Source organism: Sphaerodactylus townsendi, linkage group LG03, assembly GCF_021028975.2.
Source record: "Sphaerodactylus townsendi isolate TG3544 linkage group LG03, MPM_Stown_v2.3, whole genome shotgun sequence".
NCBI lineage: Eukaryota > Metazoa > Chordata > Lepidosauria > Squamata > Sphaerodactylidae > Sphaerodactylus > Sphaerodactylus townsendi.
In genome coordinates this window covers 51,107,168-51,119,483 of record NC_059427.1, presented here as the reverse complement: position 1 = coordinate 51,119,483, position 12,316 = coordinate 51,107,168, and the positions used below count along the sequence as shown (strand labels likewise).

Below are 12,316 nucleotides of genomic sequence, written 5' to 3'. Positions count from 1 at the left end.
CCTTGGGTAACTTCTCAGTGCTGTTAAAATGACATCAGATCCTATAAACAGAGTCTTTTGTGCTTTTCTGCTGGCTCCTGCTTTGAGCTATGGCTAGCAAGAACATTCATCCCATCTCACCAGTCCTTCTCAGATAAATAATCGTGATAATAAAAGTTGGTGTTCAGAAGAAGTTACCACTTAAAGAATAGGCTGCCAAGCTAGTATAACCCCAAGAAGTATGGGAGGCTCAGGGGCTCTTGACGACAGTGAGTTCTCTGGCTTCCCCATAAACACCTCAGTCAGTAGCCAGGATGTTTATGGGCATGAGAGATGTTTATTGTCTTGTATTTATTCTGCTGCTGCTGGGTTATTGCTAAAGTCAAAAATAATACAAAAAGTGTGTGTGTGTGTGTGTTTGTGTTGCAATTTATTTTGTCAGTAGACTAGCTCGCTGCAGTCTGTGTGGCTATGCTGTGAAGTCCTTAAATAACTAGCTCGCTATGAAAAGTGGGAGAAAGAGGACAAAGAAAGACAGCTCGGCACCAGTTGGGCTGTATAACAAATGTCTAGCTGGAAATAGGATCATCCTATTAATTCAAAGACCAGTTATATAAGTGAAACAGGTGAAAACATGAGTATGTTTTTTTCTTGGGGGCAGTTCGCACTGTTCAGATTCCTCTTTCTGCTGCGTAAGCAGCTGACCACATAGAGGATGGTTAGTGTGAGCTGGATGCATTTCTAAGGTTAGAGGTCACTGAAAAAGAAGTGCAGCTCCTGGGGAAAGGTTTCCATCCCTTTGGTGGAAAGCCCCAGGCTAGCCTGATCTCACCAGATCTCAGAAGCCAACCAAGGTTGGCTATGGTTAGAATTTATAAGGGAGACCTGCAAGGACTACCAGGGTCATGATGTAGGGGCAGACAATGGCGAACCACCTCCAAACATCTCTTGCCTTGAAAACGCTACAGGATCACCAGAAGTGACTTGATGGCATACATGCACACACAGACATGGCTCCTTGTAATCTTTTTTGTGTGGTTGTGTACTGTGCTGTATAGAAGGGCTTGTTAGTAGAAACTGGTCCCTAAGGAGAAAAAAATGGGCTAGGAGTTTTCCTATATGATAAAAACTGTAGAAAAGAAGGGAAGTAGCTGCTGAAGTGACTAAGGACAAGAATTGATAGGTTGAAGTTTCAGCAAAGATTGTGTAGATAGATTATCAGGATTTTTCCCTTTAATTGATTAGACTAATTAAGGAAATAGTCCCAAGAAGTCCTTCCTGTTTTCTCTTAAATCAGTAGGTTCTGTCTGAAGAGATGTTTGATTTGGTGATATCCTGGAATTGCAATAGTTGGACTGGGTGCACCTTGAGTATTTTCTAGCCTTTGATGTGTGTTAATCACCTTGATTATCTAACACCATTTCTGAGGAGGGCAAAAGGATCTTCTCATGAAGACTGGAAGCATCTCCTTTCAATGTAAGTGGCACGACTCCAGTCTTTCATATCTGGTGCTTAGATTGTATTCATGTCACTGCATTGTGCATTGCCTTGTGTTGCTACATGAATTTGGTAGTAATGCACTTGCTTTTGCTTAGAATATATTCCACCAGGGATGCTATACAACATCCCATTGTCAATTCTCTCCCCCTACCCCCGCCATGGTCCATTTTTATGGTCTTTTCTTTTACAGGACAGTAACCAACAGGGGACTTAGCTTCATTGTTAAAAATACTTGTCATTTTTTTAACTCCCTCCCCCTTTGTGCGTTTCATATGAAGAGCTATATTGTGTAGCAGCAGGCGGTCTTCATAAATCACTGACTTTTCCCCCTTCTCTTTCTTTTCTCTTTTCTCTTTCTCCCTGTCTGTTACCAAGCCTGTGGATTTGGAAGCCTGGGTAAGCTCTCTTTGCCTCCTCCTTTCCTCCACCCCTTTTAACTAGATTTTGCTTTTTCAGAATATCCTGTTACTACACAAATATGGTTGTTATTGCCGATCACAGATGCAGGGTTTTATTTTTTGTCATTAAATTTTAAAAGGTGTTCAGCTAGAAAAAGGCATATTATTTCATCCATAAAGATTTTCCCCCTGTTTGTGAAGCTTGAAGTTGCTTTTATAGAATGGGATGCATATATACAGCCAACCAAACCTCTCAGATTCCAGAGGAGTCGTCTGTTACAGCAAAACAAAAGCAGATACTTGTGGCACCTTTAGGGAGGTGGGGTAGGGAAAGAGGGCAGATTTATTGAGGCTTAATCTTTAAGATGTCACAAGCCCCCCTTTTGCAAACCCCTCGGGTAACCCATATGGATGAAAGTTGTCTTCCGAACCTATCAGTGCCTCCTTACTCTGTAATAAAATCTTTTTCTTTTATGTGAAAAAAGAGGATTGTAGTAGTAAAGGCATGGTACTGATGGGAAATAAAAGAGGAGATAGAGATCTTTGGAGTTGCTTGGCAGGCTGAGAAATATGAGATAGAAAGCAAGATTCCTGCCAACTGCTCCTGAAGGAGAGCATGCCAACCCCTGGAGTATAATCCTCAATGGCAGTCTCAATCCTGTATTCTCCATTCCCCATACAAGAATGAAATCAATTTGGGGCAGAATTTGGATCCCCTTATTGTGGAGGAGTTCTTTATAACACAGTGCCTCATTTATGCTTTTGGGTGCCCTGATAAGCTCTCCCCAATTCACTATACTAGGGGTCCCAACCTTTTTGAGGCTGCGAGCACATTTGGAATTCTGACACAGCACTATGGGCACCTTATATTTACTCTCTTCTTTTTTTAAAAAAAACCTGAATATTGGTTAATGCAAGTTTCATGTTGTTGTTCTGCAAATACAGCTCTTGGTGATCTCTGATACAGGGAGGAACTGAGATTGGCATGTTAATTTCCCAGAGTAAGAAGGATGTTCTTTGTTATACATGTACTGGTGCATGTATGCTCCAGTACAAAATAGACATATCATGCCTGAAAGATGATAGTGTTTGTGATTGTGTGAAATTTGGCATCTTCCTGTCCCTTGAAACAATCAGGCCCCTCCCATGAGAGCTAATCTAAAGGGGCACATCAAGCACAAATAAAAAAGTGAGCATCAGCCCAAAGACTTCAGTCTCTTCAGTCACTCAACTGTGAAGCTCATTTGGTGTTTGGGGGCTGGTTAGTGTCTCTTCGTCTGTCTGCTTAGAATGGCACTGTAGGTCGCCTGGCATAAAGCTGCAATAATTAAGTAATGGAGAGGTCGCCCAACTTTAGTGTTCCAGCTACTGTGGCTACTAATTCCCCCTCATGTTTAATCCAGTCCCTCCAAAGCTACCAGTAGTTGAAGCTTCAGTTCCCTAAACATCTTCCTTCTTTCCTTTTCTGGGTACTACTCCTGAGGTGGCTCCTCACTGTTGGTATCTTCCGTCTCCAGGGTAAAAAGCCACCTTAAATCACACCTAAATGTTACTGAAGAATCCCAGTAGTCAGAAAACCATGATCTTAAAGCCTCACGATTTTTCGTATCGTATTTTGAACATAAAATTTGTGCATGTGTGGGTCAGGATATTTGGGGAGTTAGAGGAGCATAATATGCCATGAACCATTGACAGTAGTTTATCTTCAACTGCAGTGTACTAGAATGTATTTTCAAACGTCATGTGCACCCATGAGAATGTCCTATGTATCGAGGAGGGCTTTAATTCTGCATCTCTCCCAGTGTTGCTTTTGTAGAGTGAATTTAATACTGAGCTGGTAACTGAATTCTGGTGTATAAAAGACATTTTTGCGGTACTCTGAGAAACTCATTCACAAACACAATAGGAAGTTCAATTAATGCAGAGCAGCAACATGAAATATACTGAAGAAGACTCGTATGAAGGCACAAACTGAATTAAGGCAAGAGAATTTGAACCGCGTAGCCTGAGCATGCAGAGAAAAAAGATGGTGGGAACTGATGACTAACCATACAGTATTTTCAGTCCCTTTTGTATGATTTGTGTTGTCTGTGACCACAGTCAGACGGCCAGCATGAATTTGTAAGAGGAAATTATCATGGTTTTCTAAATTTGGATTGTGGTCTGGACAAGTGGACATACCTATCTTCCTTTTAAGGCTCTGTCATGCAGCACTTTATTTTTTGCTCCTAATTCCCAGTCTATTCCTCAGTTTTGTCAGGGAAAACTTGTAAAATTTCTGAGTATAATTTATACCACCCATGAAGAGAGCTTTAAAGCCGTCTCATAGGTAAGTCATGTTGTCAGTGTGTGCCTTCAATCCTGCTGCTTCGCATTATCAACTTGTGATATTTTTTTGTGAACTGTGAGGCCCAGACACATCACCTAGATCAATGGTTCTCAACCTGGGGGTCGCGACCCCTTTGGGGGTCAAATGAGCCTTTCATAGGGGTTGCCTAAGACCATCGGAAAATGGTCTTTTTATATTTTATATATACCAATTTTATGGTTGGGGGTCACCACAACATGAGGAATTGTATTAAAGGGTCGCGGCATTAGGAAGGTTGAGAACCACTGACCTAGATGTCATTAACCACAGTTGTGCTTTGGATGTGATTGAACTCATTGTTTGATTTGGGTTTATAAACCAAGGGAATGTGTTCTGTGTTAATCCTGGCTGTCATCTAACAGAAGCTCCTGGTTTACAGGGAAAGAGAAGAAGGGAAGTTTGCATGTTTTTGATTTGCAAGCCCAGGTTTGCAGGAATCTGCAGTCTAGCATCTGTACAGGATCAGGGAGAAGTTGACAGAAGACTTGATGATTGGAGCAATTTCTGATTGCTGGGATTTTTTTTACTCCGTTCTAAAATCTTGGAAAGTTCAAATGAACCTTCAAACAGGAGCCAGCACGTTTTATGTCTCGTGAGGGTACACCATGCTTCTGTCCAGCTTTGCATCACAAATGATATGGGCACCCATTCTTCATTCTGTTTTTCATTTATTTCCTTCAACTCTAACTTACTCCCTTTTTTGGTGGGACTGCGAGGGACCTTCTCAACTTCTTTAGGCAGGAAAACCACACACTGACCTAACTTGTCAGATTTTCCCCACCTTTCCCCCTCAGGGACTGAGGTGCTTCAGAAATTGTAGTGTTTGGTATAGTAAAAGCACTTTGCTCCAGCCCTGTAACTGACCCAGAAGGTGCAAGATGCCTGGTGACTTAAACCCTTTCTAATCAAACCTCTCAATAAGGCACACAAATTAAGTACTGAGGCAGAGTTTAAACTTAACAGAATAAAATGTTTATTAACAGAGAGGAGATGGGAAAGGAAGAAAAATAACCTAGAGATCAAGAATGGATGAGGCAAATAAGACAGGAGCAATATATTTACACTAGATCTTGGCACAGAGATTCAGTATTTGGTTTTTCACTGGGACAGTACAGACATTTATGTGCTCCATTGCAATCTGTGCAGGGCACAGCCAAACTGATTTCTCCCCAAGTCCATCCTGGAAAGAAACTTTCTTGTCTGGAACAGTCTGGAGAGAACACTCCCAGATCATGGTGATCTGTACTTGAAATTAAGCTTGTATTCAATTACAAATCTTTCCCAAGTCTTGCTTTACTCTGATTTTCCCAATGTTAAATTTGAACAGTGTTGTGGGCTGAGAAAATCTGCATGATTTGTGCTTTCGGTGCAATTTCAGAAATGAGACTTGTTATCTTATTATAAAAGATGTGTGTGAGCTCCTCCTTTAGATGTTAAAGAGATAGGAGTAACTCATCCTTTCTTTTGCTGCTTGTTGCATGAAGTCTTCTAGATTATTTTCTTCCATTGGCTTTGCAATTAAGTACAAAATTTCTGTTATTAGTGAATTTGCTGCCTACAGTTGATTTAGTTCTGGTCAGATATAGCGTTATGAAAGGCTTTAAATGTAAGAAGCAGCGGCAATCATTGAGGCCCAATGCAAATAGCCTGTGTAGCCACTTTAGGTAAGGAATTATATGTTCGATGTGGTTTGCAGCAGTTGTCAAATGAGCGGCCACATTCTGTACTAACAGAATCCTGCAAGTTGTCTTTAAGGCAGCCCTATATCCAGTGTGTTCTCATACTCTAATCTTGAGGTTTCATTAGCAGTAGGTCAATGTGGCTAAGTTAGGAGTGCCCAGGAAGGAGACAATTTACATGCAAGATGTCATTGGAGTAACCTAATCCTAGCGATAGTACCAGTGTACTTTTTCCATAATAAGGCTGAATCCAAGACCATCATCAGGTATAATCTGCCAAAGAGAAACTTATCAGCCTTCCTGCCTTGCATAGCCACTGTGATATATAATATGTAACTAATATATTCTTCCTGTAAAAGTTTCTGGCTTTTCTTATTTCTGGTTGAGGAACACTTCAGCAATTGCACATGTCGCCTGGAAATTTTCAGTTGAAGTGTGGTCTTTTAGAGAATTTGTCTTGCATATCATTAGCATCTTCAACATATGAAGACATAATTTAGAGAAGGTAATGGAAACAGACAACCTGACTTCCCTGAATTTGCTTGAACTAACTTTTCTCTTTGGTTAGGCTGAGATGCTATGGATGTGGAATGGGGAAGAGGGAAACTGCAGATTTTTTAAAAGGACTTTTTAGTATAATGTTGACATGTTTTCATTCGTATGTTCTCAAATTGTAATTGCTTTGGATTATTTTTTTTAAAGTGGTATAAAGAATAATGATAACAAAAAATGCTCCCATTTTAGTGAAAGATACTTCTCAGATAGCATCCTGTATTTTCTTAATGCAGATTTTAAATCTTTTAAATTCTCTTTAAGTTCTGGCAGGAAAGATTATAGTTGAGGCTAGAAGGTTTTCAAGGAATTCAGGGGATTTCAAGGAATTGTTAGAGTTGCCATATGTTCTCAATGAAAATACTGGACACATGTGATAAAAATTTGTTGTTAAAAAACAAAATATACCTGATATGGAAACTTATTGAGGACAGTCTGCATTGCACTTTGTATTTACCATATATACTTGCGTATAAGCCCAATTTTTCAGCCCTGTTTTAAGGCTGAAAAATGCTCCCTCAGCTTATACATGAGTCACCACTTACCAGCTGGCTCTTCAGGCCTCTGCTGAGGCTGGGGGTGTGGCTGGGACGACCTCCCTGCGGCTGCACAAGCTGCTTGTTGCTGCCCTCCTTGGAGGGTGAAGGGGGAACCCTGAGTCACCCTGGCTGGCTGGGCTTCGTCAAACCCAGCCGGCAGGCAGAGGGAGCTCCTTATTTGGGCAGTGACTCCCCCTGATGTCACTGCCCAAATAAGGAGCTCCCTCTGCCTCCCGGCTTCCCACCCTCGACTTATACGCGAGTCAATAAGTTTTCCCAGGTTTGGGCAGTAAAATTAAGTTCCTCGGCTTATATACGGGTCAGCTTATACACGAGTATATACGGTACATTAGATTGTGCATCTTTCACCAGTGTTTTATTTTCAGAAAATGTATCTTTTGCTTCTAAACAAGTGAAAGATACATTTAAAAACACAAAGTTCACTTCTTTCTTAGCACTTCATCTGTAGTGTTCTTTGGTCCATAGATTACTCATGACACTAAAAATACTTTCTGCACTAACGCATTGTCTCAGGAATTGAAACAGAATATTGAACCATTGTAAACAAATTTGGAACTGAAGATGCTTTGCTGAAAAAATATTTCCACTTGTCAAGAGATGTCCATTATTTATTATTGATTTGATTTCTATTCCACTTTCCCAGTGAAGTCAGGCTAAGGGTGGCTTACAACAGCACAGTTGTATACAATTATATAAAGCAGCCTAAACATGCATTTATTAATATTGAACTCTGAAAAAAACCTAGGCTAACTAAAGACAGCACACTAATAATACATTTCCCTCTTATATTGTTGTAACACATCCAAAGGGGGAATCATCCTCCTGTGGGAGAAAATTGCCTCAGAACCAATACCAACAGCAGGGGACATATAACCCTAAATAGAGTCCAACAAGGAAGATCAATTGGGGCAAGACCATTGCTGCCCTCAACCATACACCTGGCGAAACATCTCCATCTTACAGGCCCTGCAAAAAAATCCAACAACAGCAGTGGATCCAGATCTAATTTTTGTTGAAGTAAGTCCTGTTAAAAAACATGAAATTTACTTCTGAGTAGACTGGTTTAGGATTGTTCCCTGAGTGTCTAAAATGTAAACCAGCTAAACCTGAGTCCAGTAGTATCTTAGAGGGAGCCTCAAAGTTTGAAAACTGCACAATCTATATATAAAAAAATTATATTTATTATATAGTCTACACAAAAATGTTTGTTAAAAACATGAAGCCTGAAATACAGGTTACATCTTTAAAAATCAGTGTGAACTGTTACACGAATCTTTAACACAGTTCATGATACAACCGTATAAGTGTCCGAAGTGACCATATGCATGTCAGCCTATTTGGCCTTCCTCAGTGGTCATACATATAAACAAGATTATTAAGGATAACATCCAAAAATATAACTTACAGATCTTTTTTCTCTGTCTTCTTGTGGTTTTTCATTTTCTGATAAAAATATACCTTACAGATATTTTTATCTCAAAAATAAAAAAACCCAAGAAGGAGAAAAAAGAGAAAACCTAATTAATATAACCAGTGTTGAATAGAACTGGAAATTTTTGGACAGATCATTAAATATAACATTCTGTAAACCTTATATTCTGTGTGGCCTGATGTTGTCTATTAATACAAACTGTGGGTCTTTCACCATTGAAATTGGCTCACAATGAATCTAGACTACAAAAATATTTGCGTAAGTTGCATTATAGTTTAAATTTAAGATACCAAATCCCCTCCCCACAATATTTTTTTAAAAATAGCCAATCAAAACATATCCGGTATCTAATTACCATTGTTTCCAGATGAGTGTAACATCAGCTAGTGATAAACTAGTTCTATAAATGGCAATAAGATAGATAAACTAGTTAGATAAATGACAATAACACTCGACTTTGTTCAGCTATTATATGAAACAAAATGATGATGCAATGCTACCTACGTGATACATTCTGTAACAAAAGGGTTTGGGAAAAGGACAGAAGAAAGGGAGATGGCAATTTTGTTACTCTCCTAATCTAAACGCCACAAATTCAATCATATACAGCATGTCCAAACAGCTGATTAGAGACCAAAATTTTCGGGGTGTAATCTTTCAAGAGTCAATGAAGAGAGCATTGAGTCCCGAAAGCCTACACTCTGAAAACTTTGATGAACCCTAAGGTGCTACTGGACTTATATGTAACTGTTCTATTGTAGACCAACACAGCCACTCTCTGAAAAGTGTAGTACCTCCTTGAAGACACAGTTGACAATCAGCCCTGAAGTTTACAACCATGGGTGCATTGTATGAATAATGTTGCAGCTTATATACATCTATAAATATGTCTTGCGCCCCCCCCCCTTCCCCCCCATGTTGGCTGGTTAGGCATTTATTGTACATGCAGAGATCATAGGATGGGTTGTTTATCTTCATGATTCCCCCTTGAAGAATCTAGTTTCTGACACAGAAATTAAATTTCCCTCAGACATTTCACTAAAACGATCCCCATCATCTTTATTGAATCCTTAACTCTCTAGAGCAAGACTGACAGAGACAATAGTTGTGGATTTCATTCTTGAGACTATACTGCACTCAGACACTGATCTAGCATGCTTTTAGCCATCCAAGTTCTACAAGGTTTGGTCCTAACCCACCAGATTCTGCCCATCCCACTTAGCTGAACCATATGTCAGCCCCAAGCATAGGCACAATGTTTTTGAAATGGCAATAATTTTCAATAATTGCACCATAATTGAAACCCCCAAATTAAGCAACTCCCATGCCCCTTTCCCTCTAGGTTAGTATTTTGTTACTCACATTTAGTAGTGTAATTGATCTGAAGTTATTCCAAAGGAGTTCAGGAGGAACTTTGTTGAGGAGAGTTGGTATCTACCTTGCGTGCTTCTCTAGGAGGGGGAGAACACTAATGTGAACAAATGAAACGGCAGCTGCATGGGAGGCAACCCAGGCAAGACAAGGAAGAGAGACACGTGCTGCCTTCCTGGTTTGTAGGAGCAACTGCAGCCAGCCTGGCACGTGAGGGACTGATGGTTGGCTAGCTACGCAAGTGTGGTAGGAGGGAAGTCAGGAGCAGCCAAGCCAGGTACCTCCTGCAATCTGACCAGCAGCCTCCACCCCTTGTTGATGCACTTGAAGGCTTGAGGGTGCAGCCCAGGCAGTGGAAGGGGCAACCAGCGGTATACTGGGCCAGCAGCACTGCAGGCACAGCAGGATGAGAGAAAGCAGGAGTGGCCAAGTCAATCTCAGCCTGAATAGCAGCCTCACCCTCTCATGGTTGTGGGGTGGGTGGGTGGCTGTGGTTTTGAGTTGGAGTCCTGTCTGGTATTTTCTATACTTATTTATTGGGTAGAAAGCTTAAATACCAGATTGACCAATTTTAAAAAAAAAACAGATACCAGGCGAGCCAATGAACTGTGGCTCCCCCCCCCCTTAATTATTTGGCTTTCTGTTGATGTCCTACTCTGCTTCCAAGTCGCTGTGGTGGATTGTCCCTGTGGCATCCACTGGGGTCAGAGCATATATAACCCAAGATTATCAGGGTGTGATCTCATGCCATGGAACTCTGCAAGAAAAATAATGTTATTTTCCTTAGGAGAATATGGACCAAAGCTGATGAGTCCATTACCACTGCCAGATTAAGAATGTAGAATTGAAATCCTAGCAGAGTACAGCCTCAACCAAATGCCATTTCTTGTTCCCTGTAGCCTTGGGCTCCAGAATGCACAATTTCCATATCATAGTTCGTCTGTGCAAACAGAGATGTGCTGTAGAGCTACAACTACTTAGGATATAATATCCTATGTTTTCTCCCTTGTTTATTCTTTTCCCCCCTATTATTAAAGGCATTTTAATATGAAAACTGTGTCTGCAACTTTGCTTCCTGCGGTCTTCATAGTCTAAGAAATTGCAATTTTTACAAGAGCCAGCTTCTTCTGGGATATCACAAGGCTCTGGCTTCAGGTGGAAAATAAATAGCAGGGAGAGAAAGAGAGAGAGAGAGAGGAGTTCTTAATAAATATCCTGAATTCATACAAAATGTCCCCGGTTGCCTAACCCAATTTTGTAATGTTTGAAATGACAACTTTTCTGGATGTACCATACAATTTTGAAGCATAACAACAACAATGTATATTAAAGTACCCAGTGATAGCAGCTGGAGGTATATTTCAAAACTAAAAGCATGCTTTTGAGCGGCACTGTCTTGGCATGGAATGTTTTGCATCTGAGTTTCCTTTCTGCCTTCACCCTCCCTGGAGGATTGTTTTTGAATGAACAAGTTATCGAAAACAAGTTTTGAACTGTGAACAAACATTTCCCTTGCCTGCTGCCTCTTAATTGAAAGTGTTAGCTGTACTACTGGCCTGGGGGAGGACTGATCAAGAGTTATGGGTTCAGGTTAATTTTCAGTTTGAATCTTTCTCCACTCTGGAATGAGAACTTTGTGTATGTTAACAGCCTGTTGCTGCTTCCTGAAACCTTGGGGGAAAGCTGTGACGATTATGTTTTAAGGTTTGTAATGTTTGGTTCTTATAGCAGTTCCCTCTCAAACCATGGGAATACTATGTGGCACTCTTTCTTTCCTCCCCTAAAACTGGAGGGAGAGAGGCTCTACCAGCAAGGCTGCTTGGGTTGGTTCCATTTGGATGAAGAAAACTGGAGTCTTAGAATGTGTCCAGTGGCACCTTAACAATTAATAATCTTTATTCCAGCAACCTTTTGTGAGTCACAGCTTCACAAATATACAAAAAGGATTGGAGGCAAAGAGGCAGCCCAGCAGGTCTGCTAACCCCACATCAGATCCCCAGAGGGAGAGAGACCCAGAGACTTTGTCAACTCCCAGCGCTGACTACTTTCCTCCCTATTCCAAACTCAAACCTACCTGCTCATTTCTTCACACATTTCTTCACACATACACACAATTGGGTGAAGGGAATGATGACAGTTCTTTTGTTGTGCACTGTTCATTAATTTCTTGGGTTTAGATTTATAGGATACCAAGATTCTATAGACTTTCCAACCGCAGATCCCAATATCTTTTGGATGGCTGTAGAGGATTTTCCTGTTGATATGGTTGGTACTCCGGTCAATACCCTAGTTGGCCTCTGGAATGAGGAAATGACCAGGCAGATGATACAATCACTCCTGTGCCTCCCCTCTCAAAGATTAGAGCCCTGGTAATTACTTGGTTTGTTGAGTGTGGACAATGGAAAGACAAGGGAGATGGCTAGAGCAACAGCAGTGAAAGTTGGACTAAATCTGATAGAACATGGACAAAAGCTCAT

The 12,316-nt window shown here is 40.7% G+C and overlaps 1 protein-coding gene across 2 annotated transcripts in view; it reads left to right on the top strand.

The window, feature by feature from the left end:
- Positions 1–12,316, top strand: part of CHCHD6 (coiled-coil-helix-coiled-coil-helix domain containing 6) — a 235,375-nt gene that overhangs the window by 90,059 nt on the left and 133,000 nt on the right. Inside the window, exon 5 of one of the 2 annotated variants that reach the window (XM_048491337.1) lies at positions 1,855–1,875. The exons of the other annotated variant lie outside the window; for it this stretch is intronic. Coding sequence (XP_048347294.1) covers positions 1,855–1,875 — 21 coding nt within the window. The remainder of the gene's footprint in view (positions 1–1,854; positions 1,876–12,316) is intronic. 2 annotated transcript variants of the gene reach the window in all.